The 24749-nt window shown below is 37.2% G+C and overlaps 2 protein-coding genes across 3 annotated transcripts in view; one reads left to right on the forward strand and one right to left on the reverse strand.

Moving 5' to 3' along the window:
* Nucleotides 1-12002, forward strand: part of uxs1 (UDP-glucuronate decarboxylase 1) — a 71537-nt gene extending 59535 nt beyond the window's left edge. For both annotated transcript variants that reach the window (XM_079618447.1, XM_079618448.1), the window contains 4 exons: nucleotides 6034-6094; nucleotides 8136-8193; nucleotides 8269-8372; nucleotides 11188-12002. In XM_079618447.1, the coding sequence (XP_079474573.1) occupies nucleotides 6034-6094; nucleotides 8136-8193; nucleotides 8269-8372; nucleotides 11188-11319 (355 nt within the window). In that variant the 3' untranslated portion in view covers nucleotides 11320-12002. The remainder of the gene's footprint in view (nucleotides 1-6033; nucleotides 6095-8135; nucleotides 8194-8268; nucleotides 8373-11187) is intronic.
* A 119-nt stretch (nucleotides 12003-12121) lies between these two features.
* On the reverse strand, nucleotides 12122-21026 carry ecrg4a (ECRG4 augurin precursor a). Its single transcript, XM_079618449.1, has 4 exons — nucleotides 20709-21026; nucleotides 16686-16730; nucleotides 16188-16357; nucleotides 12122-13388 (listed from the first exon to the last, which is right to left on the reverse strand). Exons 1-4 carry the CDS (start codon nucleotides 20776-20778, stop codon nucleotides 13239-13241), a joined length of 435 nt encoding a protein of 144 aa, XP_079474575.1. The 5' UTR covers nucleotides 20779-21026; the 3' UTR covers nucleotides 12122-13238.
* Between the last annotated feature and the right edge of the window lie 3723 nt (nucleotides 21027-24749).

Consider the following 24749-nt stretch of genomic DNA (forward strand, 5'->3'; position numbering starts at 1 on the left):
TAGTGTGGGGCTATTTTGAGCCTTGTTAGTGGTATTAACAAGCGATTTTTATTTGTCATTACTCAATGCCCTATATACTAGCGTTATAGGCTAAACTGTTTTTAGAGATAAAACTATTTACATTCGATAATCATGAAAACAAATCTCAGATAACGGTTGACTAGGTAACAATGTGTAATTAGACCAAAGGTTCATTTTGCGCCGGAGTTCTCCTTTAATTTAAAAAATGAGGAAAACTCCAACCTTTCAGGACACCAATGTTCTTTGTGAATGAATTAATGTATCGTAAATAAATAAATGTTCTTCCCCTTATATTGGCACCCACAGCTGTTACATATTTAAAACAGTAATATCCTATACTAAACCTAAACTAATCCTGACAAACTATATATCATTTGAAAGCTTACAATCTCTAGTTTACATATTTGGTGACTGATTTTCAAAATAAATTACAGAGGAGCCGTCATTTATCAATTTGCAACAAGAATATTTTTATACTCCCTAAGGCGTGTTCAGACCTTTATTTTGAAATGGTGATGAACATGAAAAATCATGAAAGAATGGTAGAAACCTCAGTTTGTTTTCATGCCAAGAGTTCAAAAGATAGCATCCATGCAATTCTTTTAGAAAAAAATGGTCTGAAAATGTTCTTAAAATAAAGAAAAAAATTATAGACATTACATGTCTACTAGAGTTGTTATAAACATCTCCTTTTTTTCTCCTTCTGTTTATCAAGACACTTTTTTTTTTTTTTTACATTTTTTAAGTCAGTTTCAGAGTGTGTTCACACTTTTAGTTTGCTTTTGGTCCAGACCAAAAAAGAAAATGATACAGTTAGTCCTGATTCACTTAGTATTCACACTGTCATTTTTTAACATCGTTCTTAAAGATAAAAAACAAAACGGCTTTTATGACGTTTTTGTGACTGAACCTACTGCACTTCCAAAACAATGCTGGGTGCTCCGCTAAACGCTCTTGTTATATGTGCGTACATATGATGCTATTTTTTTCCAGCTAAGAAATCAGAAAGAGCTTTTAAAATGAGTAAATGAGTCAAAACAGTTCCAGGAATTCCTCAGTTGCACACAAACAAAGATCTGATGCAAGGAGAAGCGGTTCCAACGCCTGTATTGTAATGGGCAACATAACTCCTTTGACAAAAAGAACCACATTAAGCATTCTGTCCTTTTTAGTATCACATCCTGTTTATGGTTTCTTTAGAAAGCTTTAGTCTGTGTTGTGTTCATATTTCACTCAAGCTGCACCAGTTCGTTTGGAAAAGTGGGTCTCGGTTTGCTGGTTCGTGCACACCAGGGTTCAGATGGCAGCGTTCACACTTGTTAAAACAAACAGAGCAATCGCACCTATTCAATTAATTTAATAAAACCAAACATGCCAAGTGTGTACACTCAAGATGAAGCCTACCTACTTTACAAATAAGGATGTTACAATGCCAAAATTAAAGCAGTTGATACAATTTTTTTATTTCACAATCTTTTTTACCAGTTTAGTTTCAATAACTTAAATATTAATAAACATTTGTTCTGGAGGTTCAACCATCACACTAAAGAATGGGAGAGATGATTGGAGGAAAACTCAGTTTGGAGCTTCACAGGCTCTGATACCTCCCAGGGTCAGAGCCCACACCGTTCAAGGAGATAGCTTTGCAGCCCTTGTCTGATTCATCATAAAGATATATATGAGAGTGTTATCTCAAATAAGCAGTGTACACTCCGTGAAGAGAAGATGGACCAGTATGATTGATCTCATAGTGTTAATAAAGAGACCAATTCACCATCCGTCTTTCCTACTGTATTGACAGATCAAAGGCAATTCTTGGGGCTAGTGCTCAAATGCACAACTAAAATGAATAGTTCAGCCCAAAGATAAAAACCTCTGTCATTATTTACTCGCCCTGCATGTTATTTTAAACCTGTATTTTTCCATGGAACACAAAAAGACAATTTTTAGAAAGCAGCTGTCTGACTCTGAGATGGTGAACAGGAACATGGTTTGTGTAACATTAGCAACACATCATTAGCTGTTTGATAACAAAGTCAAGCACAAGGCTAATCATATTAAATACCATTATGTGTCCGACGTTGTAAAGAGTGATACCATTGTGCATAGTTTACCGCAGTAAGTTAGCAAGAGTGAATTTGTGAGCTGGCATGAGTAAGTGGAGGCGGGGCTAATTAGCATATTCATGGTATACTTGGATATATCCACGTATACTAAATGAAGCAAGGTTGTAGAGTTGTATTCAAGCTATTTTAAGGCATGAATATTTTTTTTTTCACAGGAAAAATATTTAAATGTGTAATTTTTAGATAAAATGGTTGACTACAGGGGAGCTTTAAAGTGACAGCATCCTAATATTTCTGCTGCTGTCTGTGTTTTTAATGTTAATTAAACAACAAAGTACAAAGAAAAGGTCACTCACTGCTCTTTACCGAATAACCTTTGTAACTTTAATAAGGATTCATTAATATGGATGTTTAATTTATACAGTGAAGACTATGCTGTGTAATTTTACATTTGCATACTTTATTCAATTTCTGTACCTGGAAACTCAGACCTACCTGGAAAAACCTGAAAAGCACTGTTTATTTTATTTTATTACTGACTGTTTACTTGTCTTTAAAAATGTTTTAAATGTATAGGCTAGTAGTTTTAGCTGTTGTATTGAAATTGGAATAGATGATTGTGACTTTTCACTGGTATCTTAAATTTTGGTGTCGTTTTGTTGCCGGTAAAAAAAAACTATTTATGGCCCGTACATTTTCTTAAGTCAGCGGCCGCTGTCAGGTGAGGCAAACCGTTCGTTTTAGACCCTGTGATAAGTGTCAGAAGTGGGCTTTTATTTTGAAAGCAAAGAGACTTTTATTTTGACAGCTAATAAAGAACTTCAGTGTCTGAGCACATATGCTTTCATTATCTGTCTTCATTAGATTACAGTCTTTGTTTAACAGTTCTGTATAATTAAATATTATGACACAAAGTTATGTGAAAAAAGCATTATAACGAAAGGCAAACGATACAGCAAATCTAAATCTTTTAAACAAGTCTTTGAATATCAAATAGACATTTGATTTCATGAGCCTTGCAAACTTTGATGTGATTCTGAGGTCTAATTCATGTGTGAAGCACAAACAACGCGTAGGAAGTATTTAACACTTAGGGGGGTTTGAAAAATCGCTAACCGTAAGTATGAGTAAATGTGATGTTTGATGTTTCCGTCAACCCCCTTGTTTATTCCGAACATTTTCTCACCCGCCCCCTCTCCCCCATGCATTAGGCAAGACTATAAAGCAAATAGCTTGAGACAATTTGTGTTAAGAAGCACAACACAATCCCACTGATTTCCTGCTATTTTTACCAATCACTCCATCCTACATAATAATGGCTTTAGGACTGCCTCGCACAATATAAAGGTCTGTGTGGTGGCAGCTCTCTGCTGTAATGTATTGGTTTATAAGTCATTCCAAAGTTATGAGTGATATGCAAGAGTAAAAAGATAAGACTGTAGCTTAGATTTAAATTCATGAACAGACGTTGCAGACCTCACAGATAAGGGAAGACTGTTCCATATCCTAGGACCGGCCACTGAAAACGCACGATCACCTCGCAACTTCAGTCTTGATCTTGGATATGACAGTATAATGCTGTCTGAGGATCGCAAGCATCTTGTTGACTTTTTTTACATTTATAAGATCTGACAGATAGGATGGTGCCAGACCAATCAAAGCCTTAAAAACTAGCAGCAAAATTTTAAATTCAACTCTATAACACACTGGCAACCAATTTAGAGATAATAATATCGGAGTAATGTGTTCTCGTCTACGAACCCCAGTTAAAAACCTGGCAGCGGCGTTTTGGACCATCTGAAGCCGTGACATGGAGGATTTGGGTAATCCAATATACAGAGAATTACAATAGTCCAATTTACTTTACCACAGAATTTATATGTTGGTCAAACTTGAGAGATGAGTCAAAAAGAACTCCCAAATTTCTCACAGTGGGTTTGATATAAGAGTTTAAATAATCATAATCAGTATTCAGGTTTGCTTTTCCCACAGAGGGGCCAAAAACAATTACTTCAGTCTTACTCTCATTTAAGTGCAAGAAATTCAAAGACATCCAAGATCAGTTAAACAGGCAAGCAAAGTTTCTAGGCCTTGCTTGTCATTATGTTTCAAAGGGAGATAGATTTGGGTGTCATCTGCATAAAAATGAAAGGACACTCCATGCTTCTTAAGAATTGAGCCTAGTGGTAGCATATATAGTGAAAATAAAATGGGAGCCAGAATAGACCCTTGAGGAACACCACAGGCAACTCGTGCTACAGATGATACAGCGCGACCAATACCCACTGAAAAGGTTCTATTACTAAGATAAGATCGGAACCAACTAAGGGCAGTTCCTTGAATGCCCACACACTTTTCAAGATGCGTTAAAAGAATTTCATGATCAACTGTATCAAATGCCGCACTCAAATCTAATAGCACCAAAATTGCTGAGTTCCCGGAATCAACGAATAATAAAATATCGTTTAAAACTCTTAGAAGTGCTGACTCAGTACTATGTTTTTTCCTAAATCCAGATTGGAATTTTTCTGCAATATTGTTTGTTTCTAGAAAGCTCTGTAATTGCACAGATACAGCATTCTCTAAGATTTTTGCCATGAAAGGTAAATTTGAGATTGGCCTAAAATGTGATAAGATATTTGTATCCAGACCTGGCTTTTTCAACAAAGGTTTCACCATAGCATGTTTGCAAAAGGATGGAACAATCCCAGAAAGAATGCTCTTATTTAAAATTGCTAGAATCCAATCCCCAACACATTTAGTGAGTTATTGACTAAACGCATTTAGAAGTTTGCATGCATCTGCACACCAGATCACACATTCATATCAGTGGGGGACAACGGAACCAGAGCAGAGCAAAAGAGGCAGATAAAGAAATATTGAAATGATCCTTTGAGGCATGTTTTCAACAACAACAAAAACATCATACTATAAAAGTTCAATTTAAAATTCTAGGACATGTTGGAATGATAACTCCATTCTCTAACCAGGCGTAAATCGAAAAACAAGCCACACTGAGCCACTATTGTGTCAAGCACAAAACTGCTTCACCACCTGACACAGTAATTGCTAATCAAAAGAAAAGGTGTTTCAACTACAGTGATTTTGGGCCAATGTAATCACACAGTGGGCAGGGCTACCGGGTCCAGTGCAAAAGAAATGCTAACAAAGCATTCAAATAAATGCTTTGTCGCTTCTCATTGTAATTGGGCATTTATTAGTGAATGGATTGGAGGCAGACACCTCAGAGAAATTGCACACTACCCCCCTCCCCCCTTTTTGTTGCACTCCCAAGGCCCTTTATTAAATATAAATGTGCTCGTCAAAAAAGTTCTGAACCCAGTTCCTGAACAGACCTTCCAATCCTCGACACGTCATTATTCACAATCTCCATGGCATCCAATTAAGCCTTATCATGTAAAACGAAGAGATCTTAAGCATCATAATTTCAATGGACTTGTACTAGGGTGTATTTGGTGTGTCCTTGTAGATGTGTAGATGACAGCTCTTGAGGTGTTGATGAAAGGCGGTGGTATTAATAGTCTTAGCGTGTGAGACTGAATGGACTGGATGTTTGTAGAAAAACCTACATTGAATATAACATCTGAATGTTTGAATGGCTGTGCTGGTGTGTTAGCGAGCTCTCTGCTGCCCCACTGTGTTCATGCGCACATACACACACACACACACACACACACAAACACACACGTACACTAAAGGAATTCATATATGCGTATCCTAACGCCCTGAAGAGAAAATTAACGGTGACTCCTTCATACAAGTGAATTTGCAAATTGCCAAATGCCTCTGTTGAATTAATGAGTTTCAATAAGTTTATCATTTTATTCATTCTTTTCGTTCGTTTCCCCGTCACTTCACATTAAGTCATCACATCTGCAACATTCACTGTGTCGTGATGCCGTTGTTTCTTTTTCTTCCCCCCCAGTGATCTGGTGAACGGTCTGGTGTCCCTGATGAACAGTAACATCAGTAGTCCAGTTAACCTGGTGAGTTTGTAATTCTGCTGAAATTAACAAGTCTTACAGGACATTCACATATTGAGTTGTTATAATATTGTTGAATGGCTATAATGATCATTTTATCCCTACAATTGAAAACAAAAAATAGTATGGGCTTATTACAGTTAAGTGGAACTAAAATCATGAAAGATTGTTACTTAAATTAAATATTAAAACTTTGTATTTCAGCTAGTTGGCAAGAGTTTAACTTGATGTACTCAAATACAAATATATATATATATATATAAAAAACTTTATACAGCTGTGACCAAAAGTTTTAAGAATTACACAAATATTAATTTTCACAAAGTCTGCTGCTTCAGTGTTTTTAGATATTTTGTCAGATGTTACTGTGGTATACTAAGGTATAATTACAAGCATTTAATAAGTGTCAGAGGCTTGTTGACAATTACCCACATTAAGTTTATCCAGAGAGTCAGTGCTGTATTTGCAGTGTTGACCCTTCTTTTTCAAGACCTCTGCCATTCTGACTGACCCATTATTGCATAATCAAAGTTTTTTGTTTGTCCATCCACTTCTTGAGGATTGACCACAAGTTCTCAATGGGATACAGGTCTGGGGAGTTTCCTGGCCATGGACCCAAAATGTCGATGTTTTTTTCCCAGAGCCACTTCGTTTATCACTTTTGCCTTATGGCGAGGTGCTCCATCATGCTGGAAAAGGCATTGTTCGTCACCAAACTGTTCTTGGCTGGTTGGGAGAAGTTCCTCTCGGAGGATGTTTGTTTACCACTCTTTATTAATGGCTGTGTTCTTGGGCACCATTGTGAGTGAGCCCACTCCCTTGGCTGAGAAGCAGCCCCACACATGAATTGTCTCAGGATGCTTTACAGTTGGCATGACACAGGACTGATGATAGCGCTCACCTTTTCTTCTCCGGACAAGCTTTTTCCGGATGCCCCAAACAATCGGAAAGGGGATTCATCAGAGGAAATAACTTTAGCCCCAGTCCTTTTGTGATGGGCTGGAATGCAGTGGAAGTGTTTTTTTGGGGGATTAAGTTCATTCATTCAAAGAAGGAATTTGCAATTAATTGTAATTCATCTGATCACTCTTCATAACATTCTTGAGTATATGCAAATTGCCATCTTAAAAACTGAGGCAGAAAATTAATAATTGTTATTCTCAACTTTTGGCCACGGCTGTACATTGAAAAAACAAATTAAAATGACAGAAACACAATGTAAATAAATGCATCTAAAAATAATAATAATAAAAAAATGGGGGGGGGGGGGGGGGGTTACAACATTTATTAATCTACATTAATGTTAATGTACAAATATACTATTTATAATTTTTAGTTATTGTTCGTTCATAGCACGTTAATAATTTATACCACTTGAAATGTTACAAATATTTGCATACGTTGTAATATTAACCAAAAACACATCGGATTTTTGGTTATTTGATTACATGATAATATGTTGAACCCAAAGTGTGCATACATTTACAGCAGATTATCATGGTTAAAACGATTTTTTGTCTTTTATCAGCAGATTCTCAGCATGTCTCAGAATGTCCAAATGTAATTAAAATGTATATTTTATATATCTAAAAAAATTATACATCTAAAAATATTTTCAATCAATACCTACCTTTTGAGTCTCCTTGCTCTAGTTTTGGAGTTATGAGTCTTTACTTTTGTGTATGTCACTGAGAAAGAAAGAAAAACTACTCTAAAAATGCCTTCAGTGCTTAAAAGGTTAAGCTAGTAAATGTCTGTTTGTTCTAAATGGACTGGACAGATATTAAAAATCTAAAAAGGCCAATCTATTGCCTGTCACATCATTCCACATTTCATAGTTATTTTAAGCCCATTTTACAGAAAGATTCTGCCTTTGTGTTATATTAAATTGAACTGATAGCATTTGACCCTGGGCACATTGTCCAAGGGGTGAATTGCTTGGCCTTCCGTTTTAGTCATTCAATTATGAAGACTATATTAAGACCTTCTCCCACCTAACACTATTGATCTCTCTTCCTCATGCCCGCTCGCTCCTCTCTTCTAGGGCAATCCAGAGGAACACACCATTTTGGAGTTTGCACAACTTATTAAGAGTCTAGTTGGTAAGTAGAAATTCTATAAAATTGCAAATGGTGTTAGAATCTGAATTAACACCCAGCCGCTGAATGTCTCCTCAGTGAGCCGCAGTCATATTCAGTTCCTTCCAGAAGCACAGGATGATCCACAGAGGAGACGGCCAGACATCCGCAAGGCCAAAATGCTTCTGGGCTGGGAACCTGTGGTGAGTTACAGACTGATCATAACATCTCACTGTTTTACCCATTCAATACCTATTTGATATCCATTCATAAGCACATCCATACATTCTTCCATACATACGTCTATACATGCATTCTTCCATTCATCCATATATGCGTATTATTCCATGACATCTATATTCCATACGTACATGCATACATTCTTTCATCCATAAATCCATATTCATCTTGTCCTGCTAAAAACAACCGTGGTTGACCAAAGTGCTTTACATAAAAAATAAAAAGACAAACACACATATTGACAGATCAGACACCACAGAGACGCATATACCACATAGAGTTGAACTGTTATGAGCTGCCAACACTAAATGAGCTTTCAGCAAGTTCAACCAAGATGGTGCCGATGTGTGTGTCTGGTCATCCATCTGGGGTGCTGTTTGTTTCTGCTTGTATTTTGTTATTATTTTGGTTTACTTTTTTAACTCGAGTTGCTGCACTTTTGATTTATGATCAGCTATTACATATTCATCCATCCATCATACATGCATACATCCATACATGCACAGTATATACAAACTTACATACATTCTTCCATTGATACTGTACACACATTCTTCAATCCATCCACACATACATGCATACAGTATTCGTGCGTACATACATTCTTCCATTGATACAGACACATTCTTCCATCCATTCTTCCATATATCCGTCCATTCATGCATACATTCTTCCATGCATGCATGCATACATACAGTACTGTGCAAAAGTCTTAGGCACATTACTATTTTCACACAAAAAAAAGCTGTAGTGTGTCAGAAGGAAACATCAGTTTACATTTCCAAACATTCCTTTTGCCAATTATTGTAATAATCCAGTGAGATTTTTGTTTGCAAAAAGACTGACGACAGCCGGTATGATCCACACGGAGATCTGAACTCACCATCATCGAGTCCATCTGGGATTACATTAAGAAACAGAAAAAACTGAGACAGAATAAATCCAGAAGAACTGTGGCAACGTCTCCAAGACGCTTGAAGAATCCTGCCTGCAAAAGAATCTGAAAAACTGTTCAAGTGTCCCGAGGACAAAAGCAAACGGTGGTCACACAAAATATTGATTTGATTTAGTTCATAGAAGTCCATTGATAAATCAAATCTATTCATGACATTAGTTTTAAAAGCATTTTTACACAAGTGCCTACAACTTTTCACAGTACTGTAGCTGTACAGGTTTCTTCAAGCGTCTTGGAGACATTGCCACAGTTCTTCTGGAGATCAGATCATACACCGGCTATTGTCAGACTCCTTGTGCGTACACAAATCTCACTGGATTACTACAATTATTGGCAAAAGGGATATTTGGAAATGTAAAACTGATATTTTTCTACTGACAAACTACAGCAATACTAACGTCCCTAAGACATACAGTACTGCATGCATGTTAACTCTTTCCCCGCCATTGAGAAGTTTTTTTTCCGGCAATCCTTGTTTTCAGTCTTACGCCCGTTTCACACATACTCCGTTTGCAGTGCGTGTGCGGTGCGTGTTGCAGTGCGTGTGCGGTGCGTGTTGCAGTGCGTGTGCGGTACTGGAGCACGCGCTATAGTGCTTTCACATATGCTGCGTTTGCAGTGCGCTACTGATAGGCAGTTTCTGTTTTTTATGAATTCAGATATAGGCTACAACTACATATTCTTATGTTCATTTACATTTAATAAATTCGCATGACATGAAGGTTGAATGTGACGATAAACAAAATAAATAAAAAGGGCAACACAGTACAAATTCATGTTTAAATAGAACAACATGCAGCAATAATATATTTATATTCTCGTTTAAAACCAATAATCATATAAATAACTTTTTGTATTCATTAGTCAACTAAAGGCCTATAAACATCGCACTTGAAACAAACATTTTAAAACTTACCATCGACACCATAGCCGAGGGAATTGCTTCCCATGCCCTTTCTTTGGCATTTAAATCTTTATACAACATATTCTGTGGACCATACAGAATTGTGTATTTTTCCACCTCCACAATGAGACGATTGTCATCCATGTCACCTTGTTTTTGAGTTACTTTTCTCTCCACCAGCCTCTCACGTGATTGTCTGCTGTGATTGCTAGTGCCCCCCTCCCCTCCCCCATATCATGTATTTCTTGACGGGGAAAAGTCATATTTGATCGCATTTTGCAACTCTTGGGACTATACTGATTTTTTTTTTTTTTTTTTCTTGATCCTGTAATTTAGTAAATGTAGAACACATTAACTGTAATTATGAGTATGCTATATGATCAAATTATTACAGTTTCTTGTCAATCTATGTTTATTTCAATGTGAACAATACGCTGCAGTGCGGTGCAGCACAGCAGAAAATAGACTCTGTACGTAAACGATCGCTGCACTGCTGTATACGCACCGCAACTGGAACGGATTGCCGGACCGCATCCGTGTGCAGTGTGAAAGCTCTAACCTGTTAACATGGGTACGGAAAAAAATACGCACTGCAAACGGAGTATGTGTGAAACGGGGGTTATACAGTCAGGGGTCCTGTTCTTCTGCAATGGTACAGCATCTCCAGATCCAAAACTAGCAAAGTAATATATCTGCGATTGAATGGCATGACCCTCGCAGTGCATTATGGGTATTATCTAGCTGTGCATTGTGGGATTGAATGCGTGCACTCTATAATGTCCACTATGGTTTCAGAGACCACTATAAATGGCTGTCCCCTCAAAATAGTATGTATGTAGGACAGTCTCAGTTGTGGTTGATCCAATCATAATTCAGAGTTGACAGTCTGTTTATTCAAATGTAATTTGTGTGTTTGCAGGTGCCACTGGAGGAAGGCTTGAACAAAACCATCCAGTACTTCAGCAGAGAGCTGGAGCATCAAGCCAACAATCAGTATATACCCAAACCCAAAGCTGCACGGATGAAAAAAGGAAGACCCAGACACAACTGATCAATTGTGTTCATCTCAGGAATGCTGGGATACTAGAGGACCTTAGACATCCAGCAGCCATTGTACAGTGTGGGTTTCCCACCTCCCACTTACTGATACATCTTTTTGAAGAAGAAAAAAAGGAAATTTTCTGCTTGATTTTTTGCGCAAATGTTTTGAAAAGCGGCTCAGGCAAAGAGCTGTCTCTAAAGAGTCTGTTTTTCAGTCAAATGTGCCTCAAAGATATCCAATTTACAAACTTTGCCTTGCACTTTGGTTTGTCAGTCGTCTGTCTGTTATTTAAAGCAAGCTTAGATCATCGAGTGCATTTTTGTTGTGTTTACATTCTGTGCCGTTTTAATTGATGTGATCTAGGATTTTTTTGTTGGGTTTTTTTTTCATTGTCAAAGCTAGCAGTGTGTTTGTTTTGTTTTTTTGAATGGACGCCTGCAGGAAATTATGAAAAATTAGCTATTGCATATTATTTAAAGATCTTGAATGTCTGGTCTGGAGCAGGAAACCTCATCCAGCTCTGTCCGGAAATTTGAGCACACGGATTAAAGAAAAGCTTTGGAAAATCTTCTTTGTGATGATTTTGAGTAAACATCTGTTGTTACCTTTGTGAAACTTCATACAGAACTTTGAATCTATAATTGATTTCAGGTGAAAAGAATATTTTAATAAAATATTTACTGTGATTTTCACTGTATTCCCTTTTTAATGTTACTTTCTCTGTCCTTCTGCTCAGTGGCGGATCTTTTCATGGTTGCATTTCCTTTCATAATCTTCCCTTCATCACTGTTGGATGCATACAAAAAAACATGGAGGTCTGTATATTTAATGTTTTTGACAGAAGTCGCTTTTGGCTCACCAAGGCTACATTTATATAATCAAAAATACAATAACAAATTTTGTCAAATATAATTAACATTTTAAAAAGCTGAACTGTCAGCATCATTACTCCAGTGTTCAGTGTCACATGATCCTTCATAGATCATTCTAATATGATGATTTGCTGCTCAAGAAACATTTCTGATTGTTATCAATGCTGAAAAGCGTTGTTGTGCTGCTTAATATTTTTTGTGGAAGCCGTGCTACATTTTGTCTAAATGGACTGGACAGATATTATAAATCTAAATACATCAAGTTTTGGTGAATAGAAAGTTCGAAAGAACAGCATTTATTTGAAATAAATCTTATGTAACACAATATTTGATCAATTTGATGCATCCTTGCGGAATAAAAGTATTAATAAAAGTATTAATTCCTTTTTTTTTAAAGAGAAAGAAAAAAACAGGTTATGTAAAATGTAATTGTTTTGGTCTTTACTGTGACACTGCTTTCAGACTTTTGAAAACTAATCCAAATAGAAAACCTTAATGGTTAGTTCACCAAAAAAAGTTGTTTCAAACACGTAAGACTTTTGTAACGCAAATTAATGTTTTAATGAAAGCTTTCTGTTGCTCCATTGACAGTCTATGCAACTACAAAGGATAGTTCACCCAAAAATTATTCCATCATCATTTCCTCGCCCCCATGTTCCCAACCCATTATGTTTTTAAAAAATATATTGTTGTTCTTTTCATTATTATGAAAGCGAATGAAGACTATAAAGCTTTACAATCCTACAATGGAGGACAAGATTATCAGTAATGAACTATATTTAAGTCTTTTCTTATCACAAATGTATCATATAGCTTCTTGTATGATATTTTTTCTGGGATTTGTTGTCATTTTGGAGTAAAAGTAATGATAGAATTGTCATTTATTTGTGAACTATTACTTAAAAATGTACGTTATTTTGATGTTATTACAATTTACAAAAGGAGTACAAGCTACAAAAGCAGAAAGCTTACATCACTGTACAGTAAATCAGAGCGGTTATGTCTTAGAACTGTATTCTTGGCAGCAGTGACGTGGTTCGTGGAGGACATGGTGTATTAGTAATAGTCATAGTTGACATTTGCTCCATGCCTGTATGACCCAGCGCTCCGAGGCCCTATGGGAGAGTTTTCGTCATAGTGATGCTGGCGACCTTGGTCACTGGATCGGTGCTGGTCCATCCAATAGGCGAGATCAGTTTCAAGTCTCTGAGGGGAAAAAGAAGGTTCAATCAATGAGATAAATCAAAGTTTGAAATAAGATGTCACAACTAAATAATGGCATTCTGTACCATCTGACTCACTACTACACACTGTATAATTAATTGTTTAATCAATGTACTTTTTAAGATTTTTTTGAAATCTGTGGGTGAACGTGATTTTACCAACAACATGTTCCTGGAACTACAATCTAATCAACCAATCAGATTTGAGGGACAAATTTACAGTTTACGCACACACATTTAGGCTCACAACCAGGGTTCAGTCAGTGTTATTCAACTATCATTGCCCTCTGATTATAGGGACGGAGTTAGGACTGATTTTTTGACATGAATGTTGTTCCAGAATCAACTAAATATGTTGACCCGGGAATGTCTTACTTGGCAACATCACAGTGATCATATATGTGAGCCTAATTATGCCCTTGTGAATGATAAGGGTCAAGGACAATGAGTAAATAATGTATGAAATAAATTTTTCGCATAATAGCTGTTTTACGCACATGACGGCAGCCAAAAAAATATGTATATTGTGGCCACAAATTTATTTGTTTCCACGACTTACTAATTTTTTCCTTCATTTTAATTAAATCAAGCACACGATATACAGTTGTAATTGAAACGATTCAACCCCCATTACAAATCAGGTTCATTGGCAAAATTGTCAGCTTTCAGCTGTTTGCAATGAACAAATCAAACAAAAGTAATTGCAATAGCTCAACACAACAAATCTTTCTAGTGGTTTCCCCAAATTCAACTGAAAATGCAACTTTTCATAACTTCCGCAGTCTCAAAATTATTTAACCCCCTGAATAGAATCCCTCACAACATCACAAATCTGGATAAGCTTGTGTGTCACGTTTGACTGCATGTTAGAAATATGGCTTAATCAAAAGAATGGCCCAAAAAGTTAAGAGAAGATCAACTTCACAAATAAGGAACAGGATACAAAAATATAGCAAAGGCACTAAATGCTCCTTAGAGACACAGTTGGAAGCATAGTTTGCAAGTGCAAAGTTAAAGGAACAGTGGTTACACTACCTGGACAGGGCAGAAAAAGGAAACTATCAACGGCTGCAACCAGGTTTCTGAGAAGGCAGGTTCAGAAAAACCCTCGAGTGACTGCAAAAGACCTGCAGCAAGACTTGGTGGCAACAGACACTGAAGTCTCAGCTTGCACAGTAAGGCTCTTCCTAAACGTATACTGTTTCCATGCCAGAACTCCAAGACTATACAACTACTGACCCAAGACAAGAGCACAAGAAAAGTGCTCAAAATCTTATAAATATGCCACATCAATTTTGGGATTCTGTTCTGTGGAGCGATGAAACAAAACTTTTAGGCCCTATGGATCAGCGGTATGTCTGGAGGACGAAGAAAGAAGCATATGCTGAAGAGAACACTCTGCCTACAGTTCAGCGTGATGGTGGCTCATGATGTTCTGCGGCTGCTTTGCATCCTCTGGCACTGGAAACCTGCAGCGTGTGGAAGGCAAGATGGATTCATTGAAGTATCAGGAAATCTTAGAGAAAACGTCATGCCGTCAGTGAGGAAACTGAAGCTTGGGCATCATTGGACCTTACAACAGGACAAACAACCCAAGCATACTTCAAATTCCACCAAGGCTTGGTTGCAGAAGTCCTGGAAGATTCAACAGTAGCCATCACACTCACCTGACTTGAACCCCATGTAAAATATCTGGTGGGATTTGAAGAAAACGGTTGCAGCACACACACACACACACACAAGAATATTACTGAACTAAAGGCTATGAGGAACGGGCTCAGATAATAAAAGTGCTTTGAGAACATTATTAAGAACCAGATAACTTTGAATGAAATGTATTAACTCTACTGGAACAACGTTTGTTAATTACTTTAAGACAACCGTGAATGTTCCTTGTTAGCTGGGTTCAATCCCTCAAGGACAGAGAAACTGAGAAAAAAGCCTACTTTTGGTGAAGAATGTTCATTTTTGAACTGCATTGGGGTAAGAGTAGAGCAATAAGAGAGTTCAAAATTGATAACACACACACACACACACACTTTAATTTTCAAATGTACATACATTTTTATGAAAAGTTGGACATTAAGTTGGCTGTAGCCTTTTTGTAACAGGTCCCATATTGGACAACTAAATCAAACCGACCTGAGGAATTCTTGATTCTGATTGGTCAATTACGAAATTCAGCAGTCAAATGTCCTTATGCAACCCTCGACTGACCGCTGTTTCTTACATAATAGATGTTCTTATGTTTTGGGCGTCCACAGTTACAAGATAATTGCCTGACAAATCAATATTTTATGGCCATTATTTATTTATCAGCTTGATGAAAGTGTGTTTGATTGGCGCTAAACTCGTCAGGAAAGTGGATCTCGAGGGGAATTTTTTTTTTTTTTTTTTTTAAGTGCAAGCAACATCAATCCCTTCAGATGCAGGCTGGAAAAACAAAACCATGCAAGACAGACATTTTCACAAATATCTATTCAAAAACAAACTGGCTTGAAACAGGGTGCTAAAGAAGCAAATACAAACACAGTATTTTATAGTATCCATGAAGTATCTTCATGAAGTATCATGAAGTATTTTTAAGTTCTTAAACACCTCTGGACAGAGATTTCTTATTTGTTTTCCTTAACTTTGTCTTAAATTGTGGCATCATTTTGTCTAACATTAATGTAAGAGAGAAGTAAAGAATGACATAAAGGTGTAGCTATACCTACAATTATTTTAAGACCTTTTATATATCAAACTGGTTTATGGTATATTAAAAGCTGAAAGTACTCACTGCTTCATCAAAGCCCATGTACATGAACTGCTGGATCCACTGCTGAACGTCAGGCCGGCTGCGGTCCCACAGGTTTCTTTTGGGCCTTTTAAGGGAGGCCAGGAACTGTTTGGCCTTGGAGGGAGTCACAGACACAGACGCAGCTGCAGCTGGCTTTACACCAGCGTCCACTAGTGGGAGACAAAGCAACGGGACAGGAGGACACAAATATGGTTAAAGCGCACCCACAGGAGGGGAGTAGAGGGGTGCAGGTATGAAATCACTTTGTAGGCCAAATCGGAGAAGCGAGTTAGCATTTTAGCACTTCCGGTTACATCGTCCCGAGCTTATTTTTAGCCATAATCCAAAAGCTGTGGGAAAATCCCATTAGGTTTTTGACAAGGGAACCAGCGTGATTGATAACTGCCCACAAAGTGACGTCATACACCACTCTATTGGTGATTTTGTTCAGTTTGTTGCTGACAAAATGAAACATGCAATAAATAAATAAAAAGTCACCTCTTTTCATCAAGAGTTTTTCCAGGGTGTTCTCAGTAGCAACATCTAGAAAATGTTACAAACTGAATTAGAAGGATTATACATTAAGTGTAAGCGAGCTGTATACATAATATTATTCTTTTTTAAATACACAGTAAAAAAATATATATTAACAGTAAAAATGCTACAGTACAAACATCTTTAATTGGTTACCTTACCTTACCATATACAGTGAAAAGTGTAACCTATTTTTACTGTAAAACACGGTCTAATTTATTGTGAAAAACAAAGAATCACTTCACATTTTTTTATATCAATAATTTAGATTCTTCAAATTTTTAACGGTAATGAACATCTTTCTGTTAGATTTCTTGTTATTTATTTCATGTTTATTGCATTAGTTTTGTGTTGTGTTTTATCCTGATGGTGTTTGTGTGTATGATGATCCTGCATTTATATTATTAAAATAAAATATTGGCCATGTTTTATGAATAGGCCACTTATTAATTAAGAGATATAAAAGCTGTCTGTTAGAGCCAGTTACTTATTTAGTCAATTTGTCAATACAAACAAATTATGTTCCCAGAGAGCTGGAAAACAGCAATAATTGCACCGGTCTACAAATCGGGGGATAAGGAAATATCAAGCAATTATAGGCCTATTGCTATCCTTCCTGTAGTCTCAAAAGTTCTGGAAAAGATTGTCGCCGAGCAATTAGCGGAACATTTAGAGTCTAATCAGTTGCTTTATCCATTACAGTTTGGATTTAGAGACAAATATTCCACCGAAACAGCTAACTGTTATTTGATCAATAAAATTAAAGAATCACTGGATAAAGGAAATGTTGTTGGGGCGGTGTTCCTGGACCTAAAAAAGGCCTTTGACACTATTAATCACAGTATCTTGCTACATAAATTAAATCAATTTAAAATGTCTTCAGAAGCTTTGCAGTGGTTTAGGTCGTATTTGGGCGGGAGACAGCAATGTGTCAGAGTCAACGGGGTGAAGTCACCTCTGCAAGCCAACAACATGGGAGTACCGCAAGGGTCTGTACTTGCCCCTTTGCTGTTTACAATGTATATAAATGACCTACCAAAATGCTGTCCGGGCGTAAAATGTCAGATGTATGCAGACGACACTGTGGTCCATGTTTCCACTAAAACACCCAGTCTGGCAGGTGAACACCTGACAACAGCATTAAAGAATATCTCTAACTGGCTCGAGTTATCTCATCTATCGCTAAATGATAAGAAAACAGTTTCCATGTGTTTCTCTATACGAAATAGGTCGGTAAGCGATATATTTGAGGTACAAATAAAAAATGAAGCAATAGAAGCAGTCAATGAAGTCAAGTACCTTGGGATTATTCTGGATAAAAATTTAAAATTTGATAATCATGTTAAGTACATCTGCAAGAAGGTCAGACCAAATATAAATTGTTTTCGTTTTATAAGGAGGGATTTGTCCTGTCACACTGCAAAACTATACATGCATGCAATGATATTTTCACACCTATCATATTGCGTCACATCATGGTCACAAATCTCTCCAAATAAATGAATACCGATTCTCTCACTCTACAAACAGGCAATAAAAATCATGGACCGTAAACCTATGAGATGGCATCATTGTGATGTTCTAAGAAAGCATAAGCTTCTTGGCTTTGACAGTTTTATTGATTTTAATTATATTAAATTGGTTCACAAATGTCTAAATAATCATGTTTCACCACTGTTTTCTAAATTAGTCAGTAGACGCCAAAGCTCTCATGGGGCGAAGACACAAGCCACTATCAGAGGTGACTGTTTAGTCCCAAAGTGTAAGACCTCCTTTGGTCATGTCTACTTTCTCTGCAAAGGGGCCAAAACTCTGGAATGCTTTGCCTACTGATTTAAAACTAGAGACCGATGGCAAAGCTTTTAACAGAGGACTTAAACAATGGCTAAAAACCAAACAGCGGTGCTCGCATGAATAATAATGATACTCTAATGCTTCTGCTTTATAATTTACGTATGCAATTTGTTTGTTCTTTTCTCTGTAATTATATGGTATATTTTAGCTATCCTTTTCTGTTAGTATTTTTAGTATTACTTTGTTTACAAGTCTTGTTACTGTATTTTATCTCCAAAAGCCTCCCGTGGACAGGTGTTGAAAATTAGCATGTGTGCTAAAACACTTAAAGGGGTCATGACATGGGTTTTTTTATTTTATTATTATGTTCCCTTAGGTACAAATATAGTATTACTATAGGTTTTTTTACAAAAAACTTTTAAAATGTAGTGATTTATGACCTTTTCCCACCCTGTTTCTCATCCTCTGATTCAAACAGTCTGTTTTGGGGGTGTTTCCCCTTTAAGAGTTCAGTGTTAACGCCCACTGTTATGATTGGCTAACGTCAGTGCCTATGCATCAATTATTAACGCCCCCAGCCAGAACATTTGCGGATTTGGCGTATTTAAAAAGTAGTTTAAAGTTTTAAACACATTACTTACAGTTTGCGTCGTCGTTGTTGAGCCCAGAATAGTCGGCATGGACTTATCTTTGAGCAACAGTTTTCTGGCAAAGCCAGCATCATTTTGGGATTTGTTCTCAAAACATTCATCCTTCAAATGTACAGAACACACGCTTAAACTAACACTGCCGTGACTGAGACGTCCGCAAAAAATAAAGTGCATCCATTTTTCCCTGACGACTGGATCTTTCGCAGCGTATTCAGAGATGTTGTTTGTCCACAGCCAGGAACAGCACATCTGCGGCATCGTAATTTCCCTGTACACAGACTCGCTGTCCGTCGACTGAACACTTGTGGAGCGCGCAGCGCGCGGGCTCGACAACGATACGAAATGAGCGTAGTTGTCTTGCGCTTAAAGCGTAGTTGTCTTGTCCTGGAGGCGGTCGTATGCAAACACTGGTACGTCACTTCGCACCGTGACGTCACTTCTTACCATGAATCCAGAACGAGCTGTATTTAGAGCTTGATTAAATAAATGATTCGTTTATAATGGGGAGGACGTCTTAAGCTATGAAACTTGCAGGACGTTTTAATGGTACAAAGACCTCTTATATACCAAAAGATCAAGGCAAATTTGGTTTCTCATGTCATGACCCCTTTAAACAAATGCATATGGTTCGTCCAATGTAATTGTATGTCCATGTCAAATAAAAAATAAAATAAATAAAATTATGAACTCATCATGTGGTTTTCTGTTTTACCTTCTTTTATCGTGGTGGTTAGTACATAAAAAGCAGATTTTGATTGGTTAAATAGCTTAGTATATTGATATAATATTACTTAATTATATAAATTTAAGCAAATGACCATCCCGTAATACCTAATCGAGTCTACAAAACATCTCATTTAAACTCTCAACAGTACAAATAGACAAATAGCATCACAAATGAAAAAAAAGTGAATAACATTCAACTACGTCTAATATTTTCAAGCCTTCATTCAAGGACTGAACAGATTCTCATGCATTCAAACTCTCTGTGGAAAGTGTGACTCAATCAGACACTATAGATAGGGGAGGGAGGGAGATCATAAACAAACAAAAAGCCTATGCAAAGATGAAAAACAAGTGGTCCTAATAACCTGCAAAGACGACGTCAAAGTATTTTAAAAAATACACTGTAAAACTGTTATATTCACAGTAAAAATGCTGCAGTACAAACATCTTTAAGTTACCTTACCGTATACAGTGAAAAATGTAACACATTTGTACTGTAAACTGTGCAAAAACTCCTGCAAACTCCAAGAATCTCTCCAGTTGTTACTCTCTCTAGTGTTCCTTTCACACATTTAACATGCTGTGACGTGAAAAAAAAAAAGATACACGTTCACCCTGAAAAAATGACAAAGAAAAAAAAATCTGCGCATATTACATTTACTGAACTTTCCCACCTTTTCCATTTCAATTCTACGTGAAATCACCCACGTTCATACTTCAGACATAACTAAAGAGCAAGCACATTTTGTTAGCAGAAAAAAAATGTGAGGTGCAAAGTGCAAGACCGAACAAGAGAAAAAAGAGAGGAAAAAATGACCTGAGAGAGCCAGTACAGTCAGTAGGGCCACAAAGGTGAGCAGGCGCAAGTAAAACTTCTCAGAAACCATGACTTCTTGTCTTCTTCTCCGTCGATTTGCACAACGGTGCTGGTCTGCAAGCAAACGTGGAGAGAGGAGAGAGGAGGAGAGAGAGCCCGAGGGAAGCCCACGCAAACATTCCCAACGGAAACTGCAGCTGGCAAATTACTGTAAGTCGCTCAACAGAAAGACCCCGTTTCCTTGTAAACTTAAGCGAATACACATGTGCAGCGCGAGTAGTTTTCCACATTCAATGGAGTTGCAGCCCTTGATTCTATAGAGAAGTGGATCAAAACCTTTCATCAAAGTTATTCATACAATAGCCGTTCTTGTCTTAGGACAACTTTGATTCACTTTTTTGATCCACCTCAAATGTTGACTACTTTGACTTATTTCAGCATTCTCATCTTGAATCATTTTGAGTTTAGGTAACTGTTGCCGAAACCTTTAAATGACCAAACCCTCAAGGTTCACTAGCTTTTAGGATTTGAAAAAAAAAATGGTGTCTACTTTGAATGATTAGTTTAAACAATTTTCACTCAGAAATTGCTTGTAACTTTCACAAATAACTACAAAGAAACAACAAGCAACACTACATCCAATAATCTTTGTTTTATCCACAACTTACTTAGTTGTTTGGACTGAACAGAGTTGTAGGAATTGTTTGTTTCAGATCGTGGAGGTGAAGTTGGCCCCTTTCGTCAAGCCGACCCCCTATGGGCCTGGAAACAGGCAATGGCAATTTGTGGTCAGAAGGCTAAGTCTACAAACCCAGAGGGTGAAGGAGGAGAAGTACGAGCTCACACTAATTTGCTGGTTGTTAGCTGTGACCGAGGAAATCCGAGACACCTTGTTAGAGTATTTTTCTGACTGCAGGATTATATGGGCTTGCATGAGTGGGAGTATCAGTCATGACTCATGCCCCTGTCCACTTTATTTAAGACACTCTCCATTGGTGTTCATTGAGAACAGAAACCGGGCACAGGCATTTACCCACACAGCTAACACTTAACAAAAAAAGTTATTCAGATCCTGAGATACATCTGTTGTTTAGGTGGGGGGAAACAAGATGGCTACTTTGATTTATTGTGGATTACTGGAAGGTAAAGCAAGGTAGATTTTGTGATTCAAATATTCACATAATAACAGCACTGTGATTCCGGATGATGAGTTTGAGTGAAGAGTTGATGTTCTGCACAGTGGAGTTGTTGCTTCACTTGCTCTATTTAAACACTCAGATTCGTGATTGTGAATATGCATGAATTTCTAGAGTATCATATCGTGTATCTGATGAATCACTGGTAGAAATTTCCTTCCAATGCTCTTTTTAATTAAAGACGAGTGGTTGAAGCTTGGATTGTGATTATTATCTGGAGTGTTTCTTCCCAAAGCTATTGTCTTCTCTCTAGCACTCTGCATGTCTTTAGAGACTAGCCTTTTAGTGCAGCAGTGGTATTTAATATTACACAATGTGTATAATATCACAGGATTGTTACACTGCTGAAAATGAATTTTAGAAATGTCAAATTTAACTGCATTGCACTCTTTTGAGAAGAAAATATGTGATGTAGACTGACTGGCTGACACATTGAAACTAGAAAGATCCTAAGTTTGCACAAGTGAATGTTTAGTCTGCTTAAAGTCTAGAGTTGGGGTAGGCTACTCGAACTCGGACTCGGACTCGAGTCCGGTCTCGAGTCCAATTTTGAATGAACTCGGACTTGTCACGCACTCGGATGAATTTGTACTCGGACTTGACACGGACTCGAGACATTTTAGACTCGGAAAAATGTCCGAGTCCAGTCGAGTCCGGGCACTGGATGACACAATATTATTCAAAAACGAAACGAAACGACGTTGTTTCAGCGTTGAGCATGGTAGCCAATCACAGTTAAGTGCATAAACACAGTGGCAAATCAGAGGCGTTTTAGAGTCAGCATGCGAAGAATTCGCTCAAAATGTATGTTCAGAATCAGCACGAGCTGTATCCTTTCGCAAATCCCCTCATAAAAGACAAAGTCTCTCTAGACACAATATAAATAAGATATTCACTGTGCAGTGCGGACAACTTCAGTCAGTGTTTATGACGAGAGTTTTAGGGAGAGTGCAGAACGCGGTAAGTGATGGCTTAAAGGGAGCGCTATTGACAATCTAAATCGTTTTTTTTTTCATACTTCTAATCTAGAGGACCAGTGGTTACGTTCACACTGTAAATTATAAAGAGTGATAACTGCATTTAAATGTGGGGTTGAATCCACTTAATTTTTGTCCTTTGAGTCATGAAATTGCGATGATTTGACACATAGAAACATAAGAAACTTGATAACCATAGCACCATTTTGGCATCTAATAATGTTGTCATTTTTGTTACATTTACACTTTAGTCATAAGTTTACATACACCTGGCAGAATCTCCAAAATGTTATTTTTATACTTTTTTTAATAAGACGGATCATACACACATTGTTTCTATTTAGTAGCCTACTGCACTGAAAAATATTTTACACATAACAGATGTTTAATAGCCTAAATAAAATACAAACACAAAATAAAGACAGATTACATATTACATATTAATATTGTGTCATTACCTGAATGATCCACAACTTTTTTTCTTTCTTTTTGTAATGGTTGTTCATGAGGAAAAGTCCTCCAGCTCCTTACATTCTTTGCTTTTCCAGCATCTTCTGCATATTTGACTCCTTACTAGCAGTGACTATGATTGTAAGATCCATATTTCCACACTGGTGACAACTTAGGGACTCATACACAACTATTACAAACCCTGCAAACATTTAGTGATGCACAAGAAGGAAGCATCCGTTAAGAGCCAAGGGGTGTAAAATTTTGAACTGGATCATTGGTGTAAATTGTTCTTATTTGTTTAAAAATGCATTCATTAATTTAGTCCAACCCTTCAGAGGATAAAGGGTCTTTGTGAAAGGTCAATTTCAAATAATTTAAATCTTTGTGGACTCGGCCGGACTCGACTCGGACTCGGATGTTAAAGACTCGGACTCAAGTCCGACTCGGCCCTCTTTGGACTCGGACTTGGACTTGTACTCGGTTGTTAAGGACTTGGACTTGACTCGGACTCGACAAAGGTGGACTCGGACCCAACACTATTAAAGTCAGTGATTTATAAATGCTTTAAATATTCTTGCACATGCAGAACTTAGCGACTTTCAGAACTGCATCACTCTAATAAAAGGAAACACAGTCTGGAAGGAAAAGTAATGGTTTTTATTTCACAAATTGAATTTCCATGCGGTTCACAGCATGGACCACATTTCATGAGAATGAGATCCATGCTGTGAATGTTCCATTTTTCACAATTCCTCTCTGACAGGCAAGGTTGCCTTATTTTGCATAATGCAAAACGTATTCAATATAGACTTTCCTGCTAAAATGATATTGTCAGTAGTATTTACCAGAGATTTGCATTGGCTGTTAGGCAGTACATTGATTGAATGCAAGAAGATAGTCACTGAAAAGCAGAAAAAAGTCCACAACATATTCATGTTGAATTTGTGTCATCATCAATAAAAAAACACAATGACGTTAAGAAGAAAGTCATATTGAATACTGGGAATGGGTTAAAAGGTCCTCACCCATACGGAAATAAATGTAAAAGATCTGTATACGCTTTTGAATGTCGTGCATCACGGGTTAAACAGAGTGACAGAGCAAATGTTTGAGTGTGATGGAAAGAGGAAAAGCATCAAGCAGAAACTGTTTTGATTTGTTTTTCACATTGTCCTGTGACACGTCCACAAATATATACAAGGTATTCTACTTTCAAGAAATAATAATGAAACAGTGTTTCTGAGCAACTGGGCAAAAAGTGAAAAAGACCAATTAGTTTGAAGCAATGCGTGATACTGAGGATATTTCACATATTTCAAATAGCAGTCACATCATTGCTGTTCATGCCAAAACCATCACCACCACATAAGGGGAAGCTTATTGTCTACTTTGTAATACCGTCATAACACACTAAC

This window comes from Phoxinus phoxinus (assembly GCF_949152265.1).
Source record: "Phoxinus phoxinus genome assembly, chromosome: 7".
Taxonomy (NCBI): domain Eukaryota; kingdom Metazoa; phylum Chordata; class Actinopteri; order Cypriniformes; family Leuciscidae; genus Phoxinus; species Phoxinus phoxinus.